The sequence below is a fragment of the Brachyhypopomus gauderio genome, chromosome 21, assembly GCF_052324685.1.
Source record: "Brachyhypopomus gauderio isolate BG-103 chromosome 21, BGAUD_0.2, whole genome shotgun sequence".
NCBI lineage: Eukaryota > Metazoa > Chordata > Actinopteri > Gymnotiformes > Hypopomidae > Brachyhypopomus > Brachyhypopomus gauderio.
The window spans coordinates 7,958,213-7,971,529 of record NC_135231.1 but is presented as its reverse complement, the minus strand read 5'-3'; the positions used below and the strand labels follow the sequence as shown (position 1 = coordinate 7,971,529).

The following is a 13,317-nucleotide window of genomic DNA, read 5'->3' as shown; positions in this document are numbered from 1 at the left end:
CGAGCTGTGGCGCGTGCGGGTCCTTCCCCTCGCGTTCTTCTGCGCGAGAGCGAGAGGGATGGGGGGGGGAGCGCACGCGCTCGAGCACGTTAAAGGTGAAGGGGTCAGTAAATAAGCCTTAAAGCTCGTTTTGGATTCATCTGCTCATGGGACGCACATAAGCCCCGATTTCTAATATCTAACCAAAAATAAAAACAAACATTTTTTACTAGCACAAGCGTTTGATTACATTTTAATGCATGTCTAGGACAAGTAAAAAACATAAAAAAACATTTTAAAAATTATATATATATAATTTTTATTTTATTTTTTCATATTATATGTAAATGTCAACAATGGCCAACGTTTTATAGCTTTGACAGTACTAAGGAATTCTTAAAAATATTTTAATCTCTCTTCCTAAATATTGAATACAGGGAGTGGACGGAGAGGCTGGTGTTAAACAGCGTGATGTTGGATAGAGTGCCATTCACTGATCTGAGACCAGTTACATGCTTTCATAATCGTTTTTCCATAATTGTTTACTTAAGCACTTTGGCAGATGGAGCTGATTCTGCATCAGGTCTTACTGAGAGCAGCCCTGCAAGAAATAAAGAGAGCAGGGAGAGTATTCCCTGGGGAGGTGCTATCTACCAGCCAGCCCAGGGCCATGCCTGCAGCACCACACTACTGGTCCACTGGGGGAGAATGTTGAATGGACCTTAATGACCAGCAAGGTCTCTAATGTAAATCCCTACACACACACACACACACACACACACACACACACACACACACACACACACACACACACACACACACACACACACACACAGAGTCTGGAGGCATGCCCTCTGTGCAGATCAGTGTAGATCAGGGAGAGTGGTGGCAGACAGGCTCGAGTTTTCCTCTGTGTTTGGGTTTCTCAAGGCCCGTTGAATCTTCTTTTGGACTCAACACCACACTAGCTGCCATGCACCAAGCCAGCAGTCTTTACACAACTGTGCTGGATTTCATGATTGCATGCAATAAAGAAAATACATTAGTGCGTATTAATTATAAATCAGTAATTATTATGTTCATTAATTAACAGTCAGTGGAGCTCCATAGAACATAATTGTTTTCATCCTTTCCCATATTTTCATTATCGTTTTCATCGTCCTTTTTCATTTTCCATTTTGATTCAGTACATTATAATAGGGAATGGTGACCTAAATGTACAGTTAGAGTTACAAATGTTTATTATTTACATTTACTCTAACTGTACATATGAGCAACCGTTCCTCTGCAGACAGTTCTCCGTACTCCGGACGTTGACTGATCTCGCCCTGTTCTGCCAGAATAGGCTCTGGCTCCCTGAATGGGATTAAGTGGTTTTAGAAAATGAATAATATGATCCACATAATAATGATAAATATGACGTCCAACAGCTTAGAGTGTGAAAAACCTTTGGGAGAGATTTGGTAGTTGCTACCAACTAAAAACAGCCATTGTTTACTTAGGAACTATTGCATGGGTTTAGGAATTCATGGACCCTGAAAAATACGTATTTCAAGCTGATGTGAAGAACATCTGAGTGTTCACCTCACCAATCAATATATATTAATGCATTGTTTTTGACACAAGTCATTTCAGGTTTAGATATTTAAGGTTCTCAGATCAGTGGTTTGTTTATGCCAGATACCCAGTGGACTGTTCTCAGATCAGTGGTTTGTTTGCACCAGATACCCAGTGGACTGTTCTCAGATCAGTGGTTTGTTTGCGCCAGATACCCAGTGGACTGTTCTCAGATCAGTGGTTTGTTTGCACCAGATACCCAGTGGACTGTTCTCAGATCAGTGGTTTGTTTGTTCCAGCTACCCAGTGGACTGTTCTCAGATCAGTGGTTTGTTTGTTCCAGCTACCCGGTGGACTGTTCTCAGATCAGTGCTTTGCTTGCCTCCTTCCCTCCCTGCTGATAACATTTGTCAGGAAACTGGCTGACACTACAAAGCTTGCAATGTGAAAATCAACGTTTTGCTGCTTGCTGTTTCTGTTCTAACACTGCATGAGTCAGAGAGACAGAGAGAGAGAGAGAGAGAGAGAGAGAGAGAGAGAGAGAGAGAGAGAGAGAGAGAGAAAGGAGAACTGGGAGGGGAAGATAGAAAGAAGGGAAAAAAGGAATCAGACTCTTTTCTTAGATGTTGAAGAAAGCATTTCTGCATGGCACAAACTCAGAAAGAACTGATTTTCTAATAGTGTCTCATAACTTTATAGTTGCGGATGCTGTGTTAAAAATGCTTTCACATACTTAGCAATAGTGACTATTCAAAATGCTCTTTGTAAGACGTTATTTATTATTGCAAACTTAATAAGAGCTATAAAACGTGTTCTCTCAGAGCTCCTCGGGGAAGCTGCCATTGCTTACAGCAGTCTGCGGTCAGATATTCTCATGAGATGGGACACAAATGTTAAAGCAAATCGAGTCCTTGTGCGATTGCTCATGTGCACACACGTGGAACAAACGAGCGCATGCGCACACTGACAGCACAAGGTGTATTGCTGAAGAACCGTCACTGATCATATGGAAACTTTTATTTGTGTTTAACTAATTTTGTTATTTTTTCCTGGAACAATGAGACATCGACATAAAATAATATGCGATCAAGACAATCTGTTAATTCATTACATAATTCTGAGGTGGTATACTGCTCTCTAGTGGTGGATTAATTATTGTTTTTTTTACGCATCAGTTTCAAGAGGCTTGTCAATGGCAACATATTACTTTATTTTAAATGTCATGTAAAATATCCCTGATGTCTTTGATCAAGAGCTCAACTAATTAGTAAATATTTCGTAGTTTTACAATTAAACTATTCTAAGTCTGTAATAAATGGACTTCATTACTGATCTTTTAGCTGTCATCATTAGATACAGCTGGCTCTAAACGTCTGTCACGGTTTATACTTTATTTTAACTAATTGCCTATGTCTTCAAGCTGTATTCGTTGTTTTAAAAAGTAAAACATTTGTACGATTTCTAAAATATTTATAGCAAGATTTGCATCTTTCTTGATTCTTGATGTCTCAATCAGTGCTTCGCATCACAGTAATTTCGACAGTAGCGTAATTAAACATGTTTAAGTCTTTATTGTACAAGTCTTTACAATATTTTTGGTAAAGCAGTTAAATGTTTTAGGTAATAGCATATAGGTCTTATTTCATAAAATGTAACGACATCTGCATTTATTGGGCATATTTTGAGACAAACGAAGGTCAAATCTATTTTGATATATTTGTATATTATACAACAAATATTTATGTTGTTTATGCCGTGACTGTTAAGCTGAGAGTATACATCATGTTAAATAGGAATAACACCAAAATTCTATATCACAAAATTGATGAATGACATATGACGACTCACAACATTGTGAACAGTGCTCTACTGTGTTTTTCTATATCTTGAACAAATTTTTATTAGCAACTGTCATCCAGTGCCAAAAAACTGAATGTTCTGGACCGACTGGTAAAGCTTCATTAACCTTAATGATTTAAAGGTTCCACTCCATCTGCATCGATTAAGGTTATTTTAAGCGATGCAAACTACACGGTGTACCCAGATCAGTACACAGTGACCACTGAAAAACAGGCTATGTGGAAAGTAACTCAAGTGCAAAGTAACTCATGTGGAACACAACTCGTACATTCCCAAGCTCTCGCAATAGCTCCCCCTTGTGGACAACATTTAGCAGTTAACCAAGGAGCGCAACCACGATTCACAAGCTTACCAATGCCGATGAATTGGTAGGCTACTACTTTGATATACATGGCTGAATCAATGACTGCAAAACAGCCCTAAATCACCACCACCATGCATGGTAGGAGGTGTTGTGTTTATGTGCTGTGTTTAGTTTTCACCAAACAGGGCACTGTGTAATATGGCCAAACATTTCCACTTTGGTCTCGTCTGTCTAAAGGACGTTGTGCCAGACGTCTTGTGGTTTGTTCAGATGCAACTTGGCGAACTTAAGCCATGTTGCCATATACTTTATAGAAAGAAGAGTCTTTCTCCTGGGAACTGATCCAAACAAGCCATACTTATCCAGGCTTTTTCTAATTGTACTGCAATGAACTCGAACATTTAACATGCTAACTGAGGCCTGTAGAGTCTGGAATGTAGCTCTTGGGTTATTTTGCATTTTTTCTGAGCAATGCGCATTCTGCCCTCGCGGTGAGTTTACGTCTACTCCTGGACAGAAGTCTGGTGGCAGTCTTGAATGTTTACCACTTGTGAATAATCTTAGTGTAGAAGGACCGACTTCAAATTGTTTAAAACGGCCATATAACTCTTCCCAGATTGATGAGAAGCCGCATTGCTGAGATCTTTTCTCCTCGGCATCGTGCTAAGACACGACTGATGGAGGAGCTCATACCTGCTGATGATCGATTAATGGAGGGCGTGTTTGGCAGCGTCTGGCTGATACTCACGACACCCTCTTCTGCCCTGTGGAAGCATTGAGGTGCAGTCAGGCTCTCACACTGGTTCTTGTTGCTTATGACTGTGGAGTCTCATCCTTACTGTGGTGTTTCAGTCCTTTATTTTCTCAATTTTCTAATTTTTTTCCTTGTAAAAGAAACTTTGAGCTGCATCTGAATGTATGAAAGGCAACATTTAAATAAAGTTTATTAAAGAATTCTGTTCATGATTTTCCAAAAAAATAAAAGCACAACTCCAGCTAATTCATGACTTCCTGTTGTCATTTTTATATCATGGTCCACTCAAACTGTTGCACTGCCTCCCAGAAGTGTGTGATTAACTTAAAATTTCTATTCTCCATTTACTGATTTACAATTATTGCAGTATCCAAATATTTCTTCAAATATCTTTTTCACCTACTCTACCTACTTAAATCTGCCAAGTTCTTCCTGCCTTCTCTTATGAATACCTTGTACAAATCAGAAATGAGACTGGCTCCCAAGGACATCTGCATCAGACTTCATTTATTTGAGAATAACAGATGTAGTAATGCAACAAGGAATTTAATTAAAATTCCTCTTACAGTTGGCAAAAGGCTATAAAATCAGTGAACATCACTGGCCATGGCAGCCTTCGTATGCCTAACATACACAAGATTCAGTAGCTATAGATTCCTGCAGGCTGTAATATTCCAGGTTCTAAATATATTGCATAATCATGTGGAAAACAAAACAATACAAACATGATAAAATATACACTTGATAAGATTTAAACCAAAAATGTGTTAAGGGAAAAAAAGCATACTTGAGTTAATAAGCACCAAGAAGGAATTTCATGGGTTCACACTACGGACAAAAGTCTCAAGTGTTACATTAGGAACCGTGCAAGCAGCTCATAAATTCATATCTGTGTCACAGTATTATCGGTACCCTAACTGAAAATTAGGGAGAGTTTGGTACAAGATTAGCACAGTCAACCGCCATAGCTGAATGGCTAAAAGATCACTGGCATCTTTATTCTGCTCCAGAATGCTATCGCTGTTCTACACAGTCCAAGCAAACAGACCACTGCATCATCATTAAGTTACATCCCGACTTACAAGACGACCTCCATATCATAAGCAATCTTCCGGATCTTTCCAGCCGGTCTACGAACCGCTTCAGACACATCCACCTCTCTTCTCCTGAGAACCCGAGGGACTTCCAAATGGCCACGTTGCTCCTTCTCCTCGGGGTAAAGGTCATCGTCGAGGAGGAAGTCTTCACGCTTGGGCTGCCCCCTTTTCTTCCTCTTCCTCCCCCTCCTCTTCTTCGGCTTCAGCTGGGACATGTCCTCCACCGCGGGCTTGGCCTCGGGGAGCATGTCCAGCTGCAGGAGGGTCTGGGGGTCGATCAGCGGCTCCATGTCGTGCTGCTTCAACACGCGGATGATGCCGCCGATGTTGCCCAGCTGGTGTTCCTGGCAGAAGAGCACGCCGCACACGGTGCAGCGGTACATCTCCTCCTTGTCGTGGATGAGCTGGTGGCGCTTCAGGTTGTGGTGCGTGGTGAAGGAGCGCTCGCAGCGGTTGCAGGGGAAGGGCCGCTCGCCCGTGTGCACGCGCTGGTGCTCCGTGTGGTGACTCCGGCTCAGGAAGCGCTTGCCGCAGATGGCGCACGGGAACGGACGGTCGTGGTCGTGGAACTGCACGTGCTTGGCCAGCTGGGCCAGCGAGAAGAAGGTCTCGCCGCACACGTTGCAGGCGTACTCGGCCTCTCCGTTCAGGAGCTTCGGAGACAGCAGCAGGGGCCGACCCACAGGTCTCGGCGGCATCGGGAAGACGGCAACGTCCTCGGGGTCCATACTGGAGTCCGCGGCTTCGTCCAATAATGTCTGGGCTTCGCGATCGGGGGAGCTTTCTACGTCAGTCAGCTCGGTCTTCAACTTGGACATCTTCAGTACGGATGCTAAAAACCAATTGAGATGTGCATGTGAGCATGTGTTTGTTCATGCAATACTAATTTGGCATACCTTACAAATGATTTAGTTCTCTTGACAAACACGCCCCACCCCTTTGAATGGGCCACTGTTTTCATGGTTGCATAAATCCATTTCAGCCATTCTAATGGAAATACAAAGGGGATTATAACAATTTATGCTCATGACTTTTTTGACATCGATTTGTCAATGAGTCCATAATGTCCCTAAACCAGTGATAGAGATTTATCTCTGAAAAGACAATAGGCGAAATACAGACTAAACACAAAGCTTATAGTGGACCGAAACGAGCCTTTTCTGTAAGTTCTGGTAACTAGATAACAGTCCTAAACAGGAAGCAAGAACTAGAGTTTAATGTTGTTGTCGTTTCTCGTTTGGTAGGTTTTATTTATGTTTTCCCCGCCGTGAGACATCGCTAGTTAACTACAAAATCCTTGGTTTACTTTAATCTTCTAAAGCTGCTGACGAGTTCATCTCGACACACTTGGTGGCAGGATCATTTATCCAGGATAGAAACAACACAAGGATACGCGTGTCAACAAACTCAAAAACAAACTCATTTATTTATAAACGTGTCATCCTAACTCAAAGGGCGTCACGCAGACTATTCGAGTTTGCTCTATGTGCAATAACCACGTGTGCAAACTCCATAAAAACAAAAGCCTCCATCGTATCTGTTCAAAGTTAGCTGGTTTAGCAGGACAGTTTGCATGCTTACCTACAGGTATTTACAGTAACGACTCCCCGAGGTGAGCAGAACTCTTCAACCGGGTCTGGGTTCTCCGGTATCGGCTCGACTACACACGGATCTCTTCTGCAAGGACGATATGTGGCATCTGGGTTTATGCACATAAACTTTCCCGCGGATTACTGCCCACGAAGATACGGGCCAGGAAACGCTACTTGTAAGAAATCGCAATGACACTTGCAATTACAGCAGGAAAGAGTCTGCTACTGTTCTCCGTGACTTTACGTAAAAAGTATCTTATTTTGGGGAAAATAACAATAATGAAACCATCAGCCACAACTCCAGCCGCATTCACCTTCGAAGATCAACCACTTCCGGTTCTGTTGTTCCGCTCAGCCCCACATGGGCGCCCTCGCCTAATGGCCCTTGAGTGTTAACTGGTGAAATGAGGTTTTGTGCTGGATATGTGGATACGTGGTGGTGTTAACATATTATGTTTAATAAATATTATAATATATAAAAGTATAATGATCTGTATATCAAATTAAGCTCCTGGGTTATGTTCAAAAGTAGAGGAGAGAGGCAACAGTGTCTTTTTTTCAAATGAGGCCATCTCTATATTACACCTCGCAGTGCATTGCGGTGTCTGATTGGAAAAAGTAACGTTTTCAACATTACCAATGGCCCGGTAGCTAAATTACCAAGTTAGCATGACAAAAACTACTCTAAACATTGAAAAGTAACTGATTAAACCGGTCTATCATTATGCTTTTTTGACTGAATGCATGTCAGCAATATTATACTATAATGCAGAATTACACTTTTTGTTCTTGTTTCTCAGCTATTCCTCTTATCACTGTCACCTTTTAGTCTACATTGACACAAACATTATTATTGTTATAATTAATAATGTTAATAAAAACAAGAACAACAACCCGGGGTGTGTTGTACTGAATACCTTATGTAATATTAACATAAAGGTTTAATATTACCCCAAAAGGACCAACAAGTTTATATATATAAATTAGGGGTGGGATGCGATTAAAAAAAATTAATCGAATTAATCGGAAGCTTTGTAATTAATTAATCGAAATTAATCGCATTTTAATCGCATTTCAGTATTTAACATGAGAAATATTAATTTAAGTTTGAATGATGAATGAATCAATGAACATAATCATAAACTTCAACATCTTGTTTATTTTTCCACCAGTCTACTACACAGACCAATATATGTGTAGTGTGCAGAAAACAGTTCAGAACATTGGAAATTCTGATCAAAAATGTTGTTTAATTTTGGGAGTTTTGCTCAGGATATTGGAAGAATTGAAGTAAATCAGAAGATGTTTTTTAATAGCATTTTAGCAATTTCTTTAATTTCCCAGGCTTCTGCCACAGGCATCTCCATAGTGCCTAGAAGTGGTCTTCTGCATGCTCAAAGCAAATGACTGGATTCATCATCTATATGAGCTGTCACACCAAGATAATTCTTGTTGCTAACAGAGGTCCAGTGATCCCCAGTCAGAGCCACATTTGTGGCACTCTTCACAATAACCTGTTTTACTTCTTTCCTCATCATACAGCTGCTGGATTTTCTTCAACATTGTCTTTCTGGGGTGAGTTTCCCAAAACGTTCTTAGCGCCAAGTACTTCGTTACCTCATTCTTACGTACGAGGTTAAGAAGTACTTGGCGCTAAGAACGTTTTGGGAAACTCACCCCTGGACGGTAGTTCGTAACTTGCATCAGTTGACGCAATGTGCAGCGCTTCTTGTAATTAGTCTTTATCTTCGACCACTGAGAGCGGACAACACAAATAATGTGACGCGTCATGTATAAACGCGTGCGGAGTCGCGCGCTACGGCCACTCGCGAAAGTTTAATCCAGTCTTAATGGTCCAATGAAGGTAATTTAAAAACCAGGACATTTCCTCACAGGATGTGAATCGGACACTGTGCGATTTTTGGCCCATTTTCAGCCGATTTTCACTCGTTTCGGCTCAATCGCGTGTCGTGCATCGTATAGTTTACACAGGTATACGAGGAGCGATTCACAACTCCCGATCAGAAATCGCAGCGTCGCAAGAATATCAAACATGTTTGAAATTCAAATCGCTCCTCGTGAGAGTATCGCACTGTTGAAGCAGCTCCACGAGCCGACTCTCCCTGCGATTTAGTCGTACAGTTTGAGCTGGAGCTGAGTACACGATTTAAAATATCGCACAGTGTACGCCCAGCTTTAGCCGCAACATGTTTTGCGTTGAGGTGGTAACGAAGAGTGGAAGTGCTCCTGTGATAAGCGAACTCCTTCCTACATAAAGTGTAAATAACACTATTTTTGTTTGTAGCCTACTTCCATCTGGAAGTTTATATTTAAATTTCCCATCCACCAGCGTAGCCTCTTCAGTCATATCCATCATGATCTTATTGTGCGTCCATATAATCTGTATGTCTGGAACCACGGACGTAGTTTTAGGGGGGGACGGGGGGGACATGTCCCCCCCACTTTTTCAAAAGCCGGTTTTGGTCCCCCCCAGTTTTTACAGTTAAAACCAAATATTTAAGTAGCGACGAAGTCATGTCCCCCCCACTTTTTAACGGTTAAAAAAACAATCATGCAGCTCCGAGCTCCCCCCCCCCCCCCCCCGCTCAACAATTTTTGTTCACAGCGCTCAACAATTTTCATTCAACCCCCCCCCCCCCCCCCCCGCTCAACAGTTCGCCACCCCAGGTTGTGTCCCCCCCACTTATGAAATCAAAACTACGTCCATGTCTGGAACTCGTGCACTGAGAAACATTCCACGGTGCAAAAGTGTCTCGCCCGGTAAATGCGTTAAAATGCGTTAATTTTTTTAGTGCGTTAATTTTCCTGTAATTAATTAATCGAAATTAACGCGTTAAAGTCCCACCACTAATATAAATATAATCACACCACTATCAAAAAACTTAATTGTCTAGTTATTCAACAAGTGATGTGACTTTTAACAAGAAATGAAAAGGTTCAAGCATGATGTGGATGTGTACTGTTCCAACCTGCACTTTATGAATGAATGAATGAATGTTCAATTTATATAGCGCCTTTCCAGATTCCCAAGGCGCTTTACAATTTAACACAGGTACAAGTCACAGACAATCAATCACACACCGGCGAGAAGCGGCAGCCAATTGCGCACAGCGTACTCTCTACCGGAAGCCACAGCCCCCTGGGGGACTGAATGGGGTGCAGGAAGGGGAGAGAGAGGACAGACCCTAGTGGCAGAGCACCATCCACCACTGGGCATACAAGCACACACACAGACACTACTTTTTTTATTGAACATAGAGACACAGACACACACTCAGGGAGAATTTTTTGTTGACTGCCAATTTACCTAACCTCCATGTTTTTGGACTGTGGGAGGAAACCGGAGATCCTGGAGGAAACCCAGGACCCCAGTGCTGAGAGGCAAACGTGCTAACCACCAAGCCACCGTGTTGCCCACCGTGTAAACTTTAGACATTTAGTCCGAGGGAGGCATTTTCACCAGTTTTCCTATAAGTACATGACAATATTGTAAGTCCCTCGGGATAAGAGTGTCTGCAAAATGCCGAAATTGTAAATTTAAACACGGATTTACTCCAAAACTACAACCTGCAGAGAACGCAGACTTCTCAATATATTTTTCACTTGCTGTGGTCCATAGTTCATCAACCCAATAAAAACCACACCTTTAGCATCACTATATACAGCTGTTTATTTTCTCCAAAACAAAACAATTTATTTACTACATACAACGCACAAAATAAATGTGTAATGGAGCGACTTTTGGGAAGAGAGAAGATACACCAACACAAAACAAGACAAGGACAAAAATTCAGGTGAACGTGGCAATACTACGTGGTTAGAGCACGGGAATCCTTACAGTGTTAAGCTTATGTTTGAGCAGTCTATGCCAATATGGTACTTGAAGTGAGATCTATATGAGTGTTTTAGCTTTATTCGGAGTATCAAATACACAAGTGCTTATAGAGATTATAAAGGTACAGGAAATGAGCTAGCATGTGTGCATGTACGCAAGTTAGGCTTGCAGCTGTGAGAAAATTTGTGGACCCTTTGGAATAAAAATTAGCTTTTTCATACAAAATCCATATAATCATTATTAATGTCATAATAAATCAAGACAGCTCTTATGTAACTAAGCCTTTCACTGTGCCATAACTGTTGAACAGATGGTTTAAGCAGTCGCAGAGACTGATGGAAAAATGTATGTGAGGCCTCCCGTTCAAAACCTGCTTCAGCCTCTAATTGGCAAAAACATTTGCAGCTGGTGAGCAGTGCTAACCAGGTTCCGCACAGACGTTTTCACGTGATCGTTTCTGAATATGCTTTGCTCTGGAAACCTGCTTCAGACCACAGCTGTATTTGAACAGTTATGAGGTCACGACTGATGTCTTTATTGTGGATTTACTCCTGTACTTCGGATCACTGTAGAGTTGCATGACCTTGTCACCTTTGACCTCCATGGCAAGCCGCCCAGGAGACCTGCAATATTCTACCTTCTCCTGCGTCTTTCTTGTCGTTACACCACATTTTGTTTTATTCAAATCCACCAAAACAGTTACATTTTTATTCTTTCCACAAAATGGTGAAACGTATTTTAGGAGTGCTACGTAACATCAGTGGGCAAACTCATAGATAGAGCAGCACAGCTCTGCAGACCAGTCATAGCTTCCCCACGCTTCCGGTGCGATTTGTGAACGCAGGCATCGTCAAATGCAGAAGTGTCGATCCTCGGTCATCGTCCGAGGGTTCGTTACTTACTCAGGAATTCAACAGCCGGCGTTTGCACAGATGTTTGCACGTGTGTGCTGGAAGGCAGCACTGACACTGGATTCCTTGTGAGATGCAGGGAACCAACACTGCAAGGGTTTGTATTACTGCACTGCATGTCAAAGCTACACCTGATCCAAGTGGAACAACCCAACACTAACGACAGTAAGTCAAGCAGTTGTTAAACTAGAGGTTCACATACTTTTTCCATTAATATCTCTAACTGTGGAAACCATTTGATAGACACAACAATGTAATATGTTCTTTGTTAACAAAAAAATACCCTTATTTCTCTTTTTACCTCAGGAAAAGAACTGACCATATTTTAGGAGCCAATAATGCAGACACTCCAAGGGGTTCACAAACTTTTTTTTCTTCCACAACTATATTTTGGAAAGCCATGAAAGGTCCACTAAAATCCACAACACTCACCACCGGTTCAGGCAAAACTGAGCGTTCAGGTTTTCCACTCAACCTGGATCAGTACAGGACCACCAGCGTTGGGTTAGACCCAGGCTCTTGGCCGTGGAACCCAACAACTTTCGAGAACTCCACGCCCATTAGGTCCATATTATTTCAGTGAGGCAGTAGGCACAAGTCTGGTGGTTGTGAGAAGGTTCTACAGATGCTGATGCAGGAAGTTGAGGGGGAAACTCTGGACATTCAGAGCCCCACTAAAGCAGCCTCAGACAGAACGGCACCGGATCAGCGCAAGGGTGAACTGATCTGAACACCTGCGCCTGTGAAAGCATGGTGGTCACTAATCATTATCCACTTTTTAAACAAATTTGTACACGACCACATTATGAAAAAATGCTACAATGTGATATAAAAATATATGGTTGCTTTCTGTCTTTGTATGTTTTTTTTTTCTTATCCTGAGTCACAAATTCATGATTAAAACCTATGCACATGTAGTCTTCATATTGCATATTTATCTGCCCTTCACTGTATGTATACATTTCACAATTCTTTTAATGCGAACATAAACATGACACAGTGACAATTCCATGTAATAATAATAATAAGAATAAGAAAATCACCATGCTCGAATTTACCTGAGATAATACACATGCAACTGAACAGTATGGAGTATGTCGTAGTAGCATCCTGACCTAAAGCACATTCTGAACCAAAGTATGGACTGAGTAAGGCAGCCGAGTCCAGGACCTTCTCTCCACCCTTCTGTCTGAGACAAGTGTGTGGATCTGTAGCTTCCCCTCATGAGCGTTTCCTCATGTTTGGCTTTGGACCATTACAATCCCTTTCAGTCTGTATTCTCCGGGCCCCAAAACCCAGAATGAACAAATCAAGAGTCAGTCACGCCCACAGAACTCTCAGCTATTTGTACGCCGCAGTTCTAGAACTCTCAGCCAACCTTAGGCTTGCATTCTAGAACTCTAGAAT

General features: G+C 41.8%; 2 protein-coding genes across 2 annotated transcripts in view; both read right to left on the bottom strand.

Annotated features, from left to right (window-relative positions):
• Window positions 1-4,944: 4,944 nt before the first annotated feature.
• On the bottom strand, window positions 4,945-7,517 carry LOC143485162 (uncharacterized). Its single transcript, XM_076984443.1, has 3 exons — window positions 7,458-7,517; window positions 7,137-7,228; window positions 4,945-6,383 (listed from the first exon to the last, which is right to left on the bottom strand). The coding sequence occupies exon 3, from the start codon at window positions 6,367-6,369 to the stop codon at window positions 5,533-5,535; it is 837 nt and encodes a 278-aa protein (XP_076840558.1). The 5' UTR covers window positions 6,370-6,383; window positions 7,137-7,228; window positions 7,458-7,517; the 3' UTR covers window positions 4,945-5,532.
• A 3,292-nt stretch (window positions 7,518-10,809) lies between these two features.
• Window positions 10,810-13,317, bottom strand: part of vdra (vitamin D receptor a) — a 46,864-nt gene continuing 44,356 nt past the window's right edge. The window contains 1 exon segment of the mRNA XM_076983752.1: window positions 10,810-13,317. This exon segment is cut by the window's right edge and continues 4,367 nt beyond it. The gene's annotated coding sequence lies outside the window, so the exon portion shown is untranslated.

Bases quoted from the DNA above. Each gene is read 5' to 3' on its own strand.
- LOC143485162 (XM_076984443.1), bottom strand. From the start codon at position 6,369: ATGTCCAAGTTGAAGACCGAGCTGACTGACGTAGAAAGCTCCCCCGAT.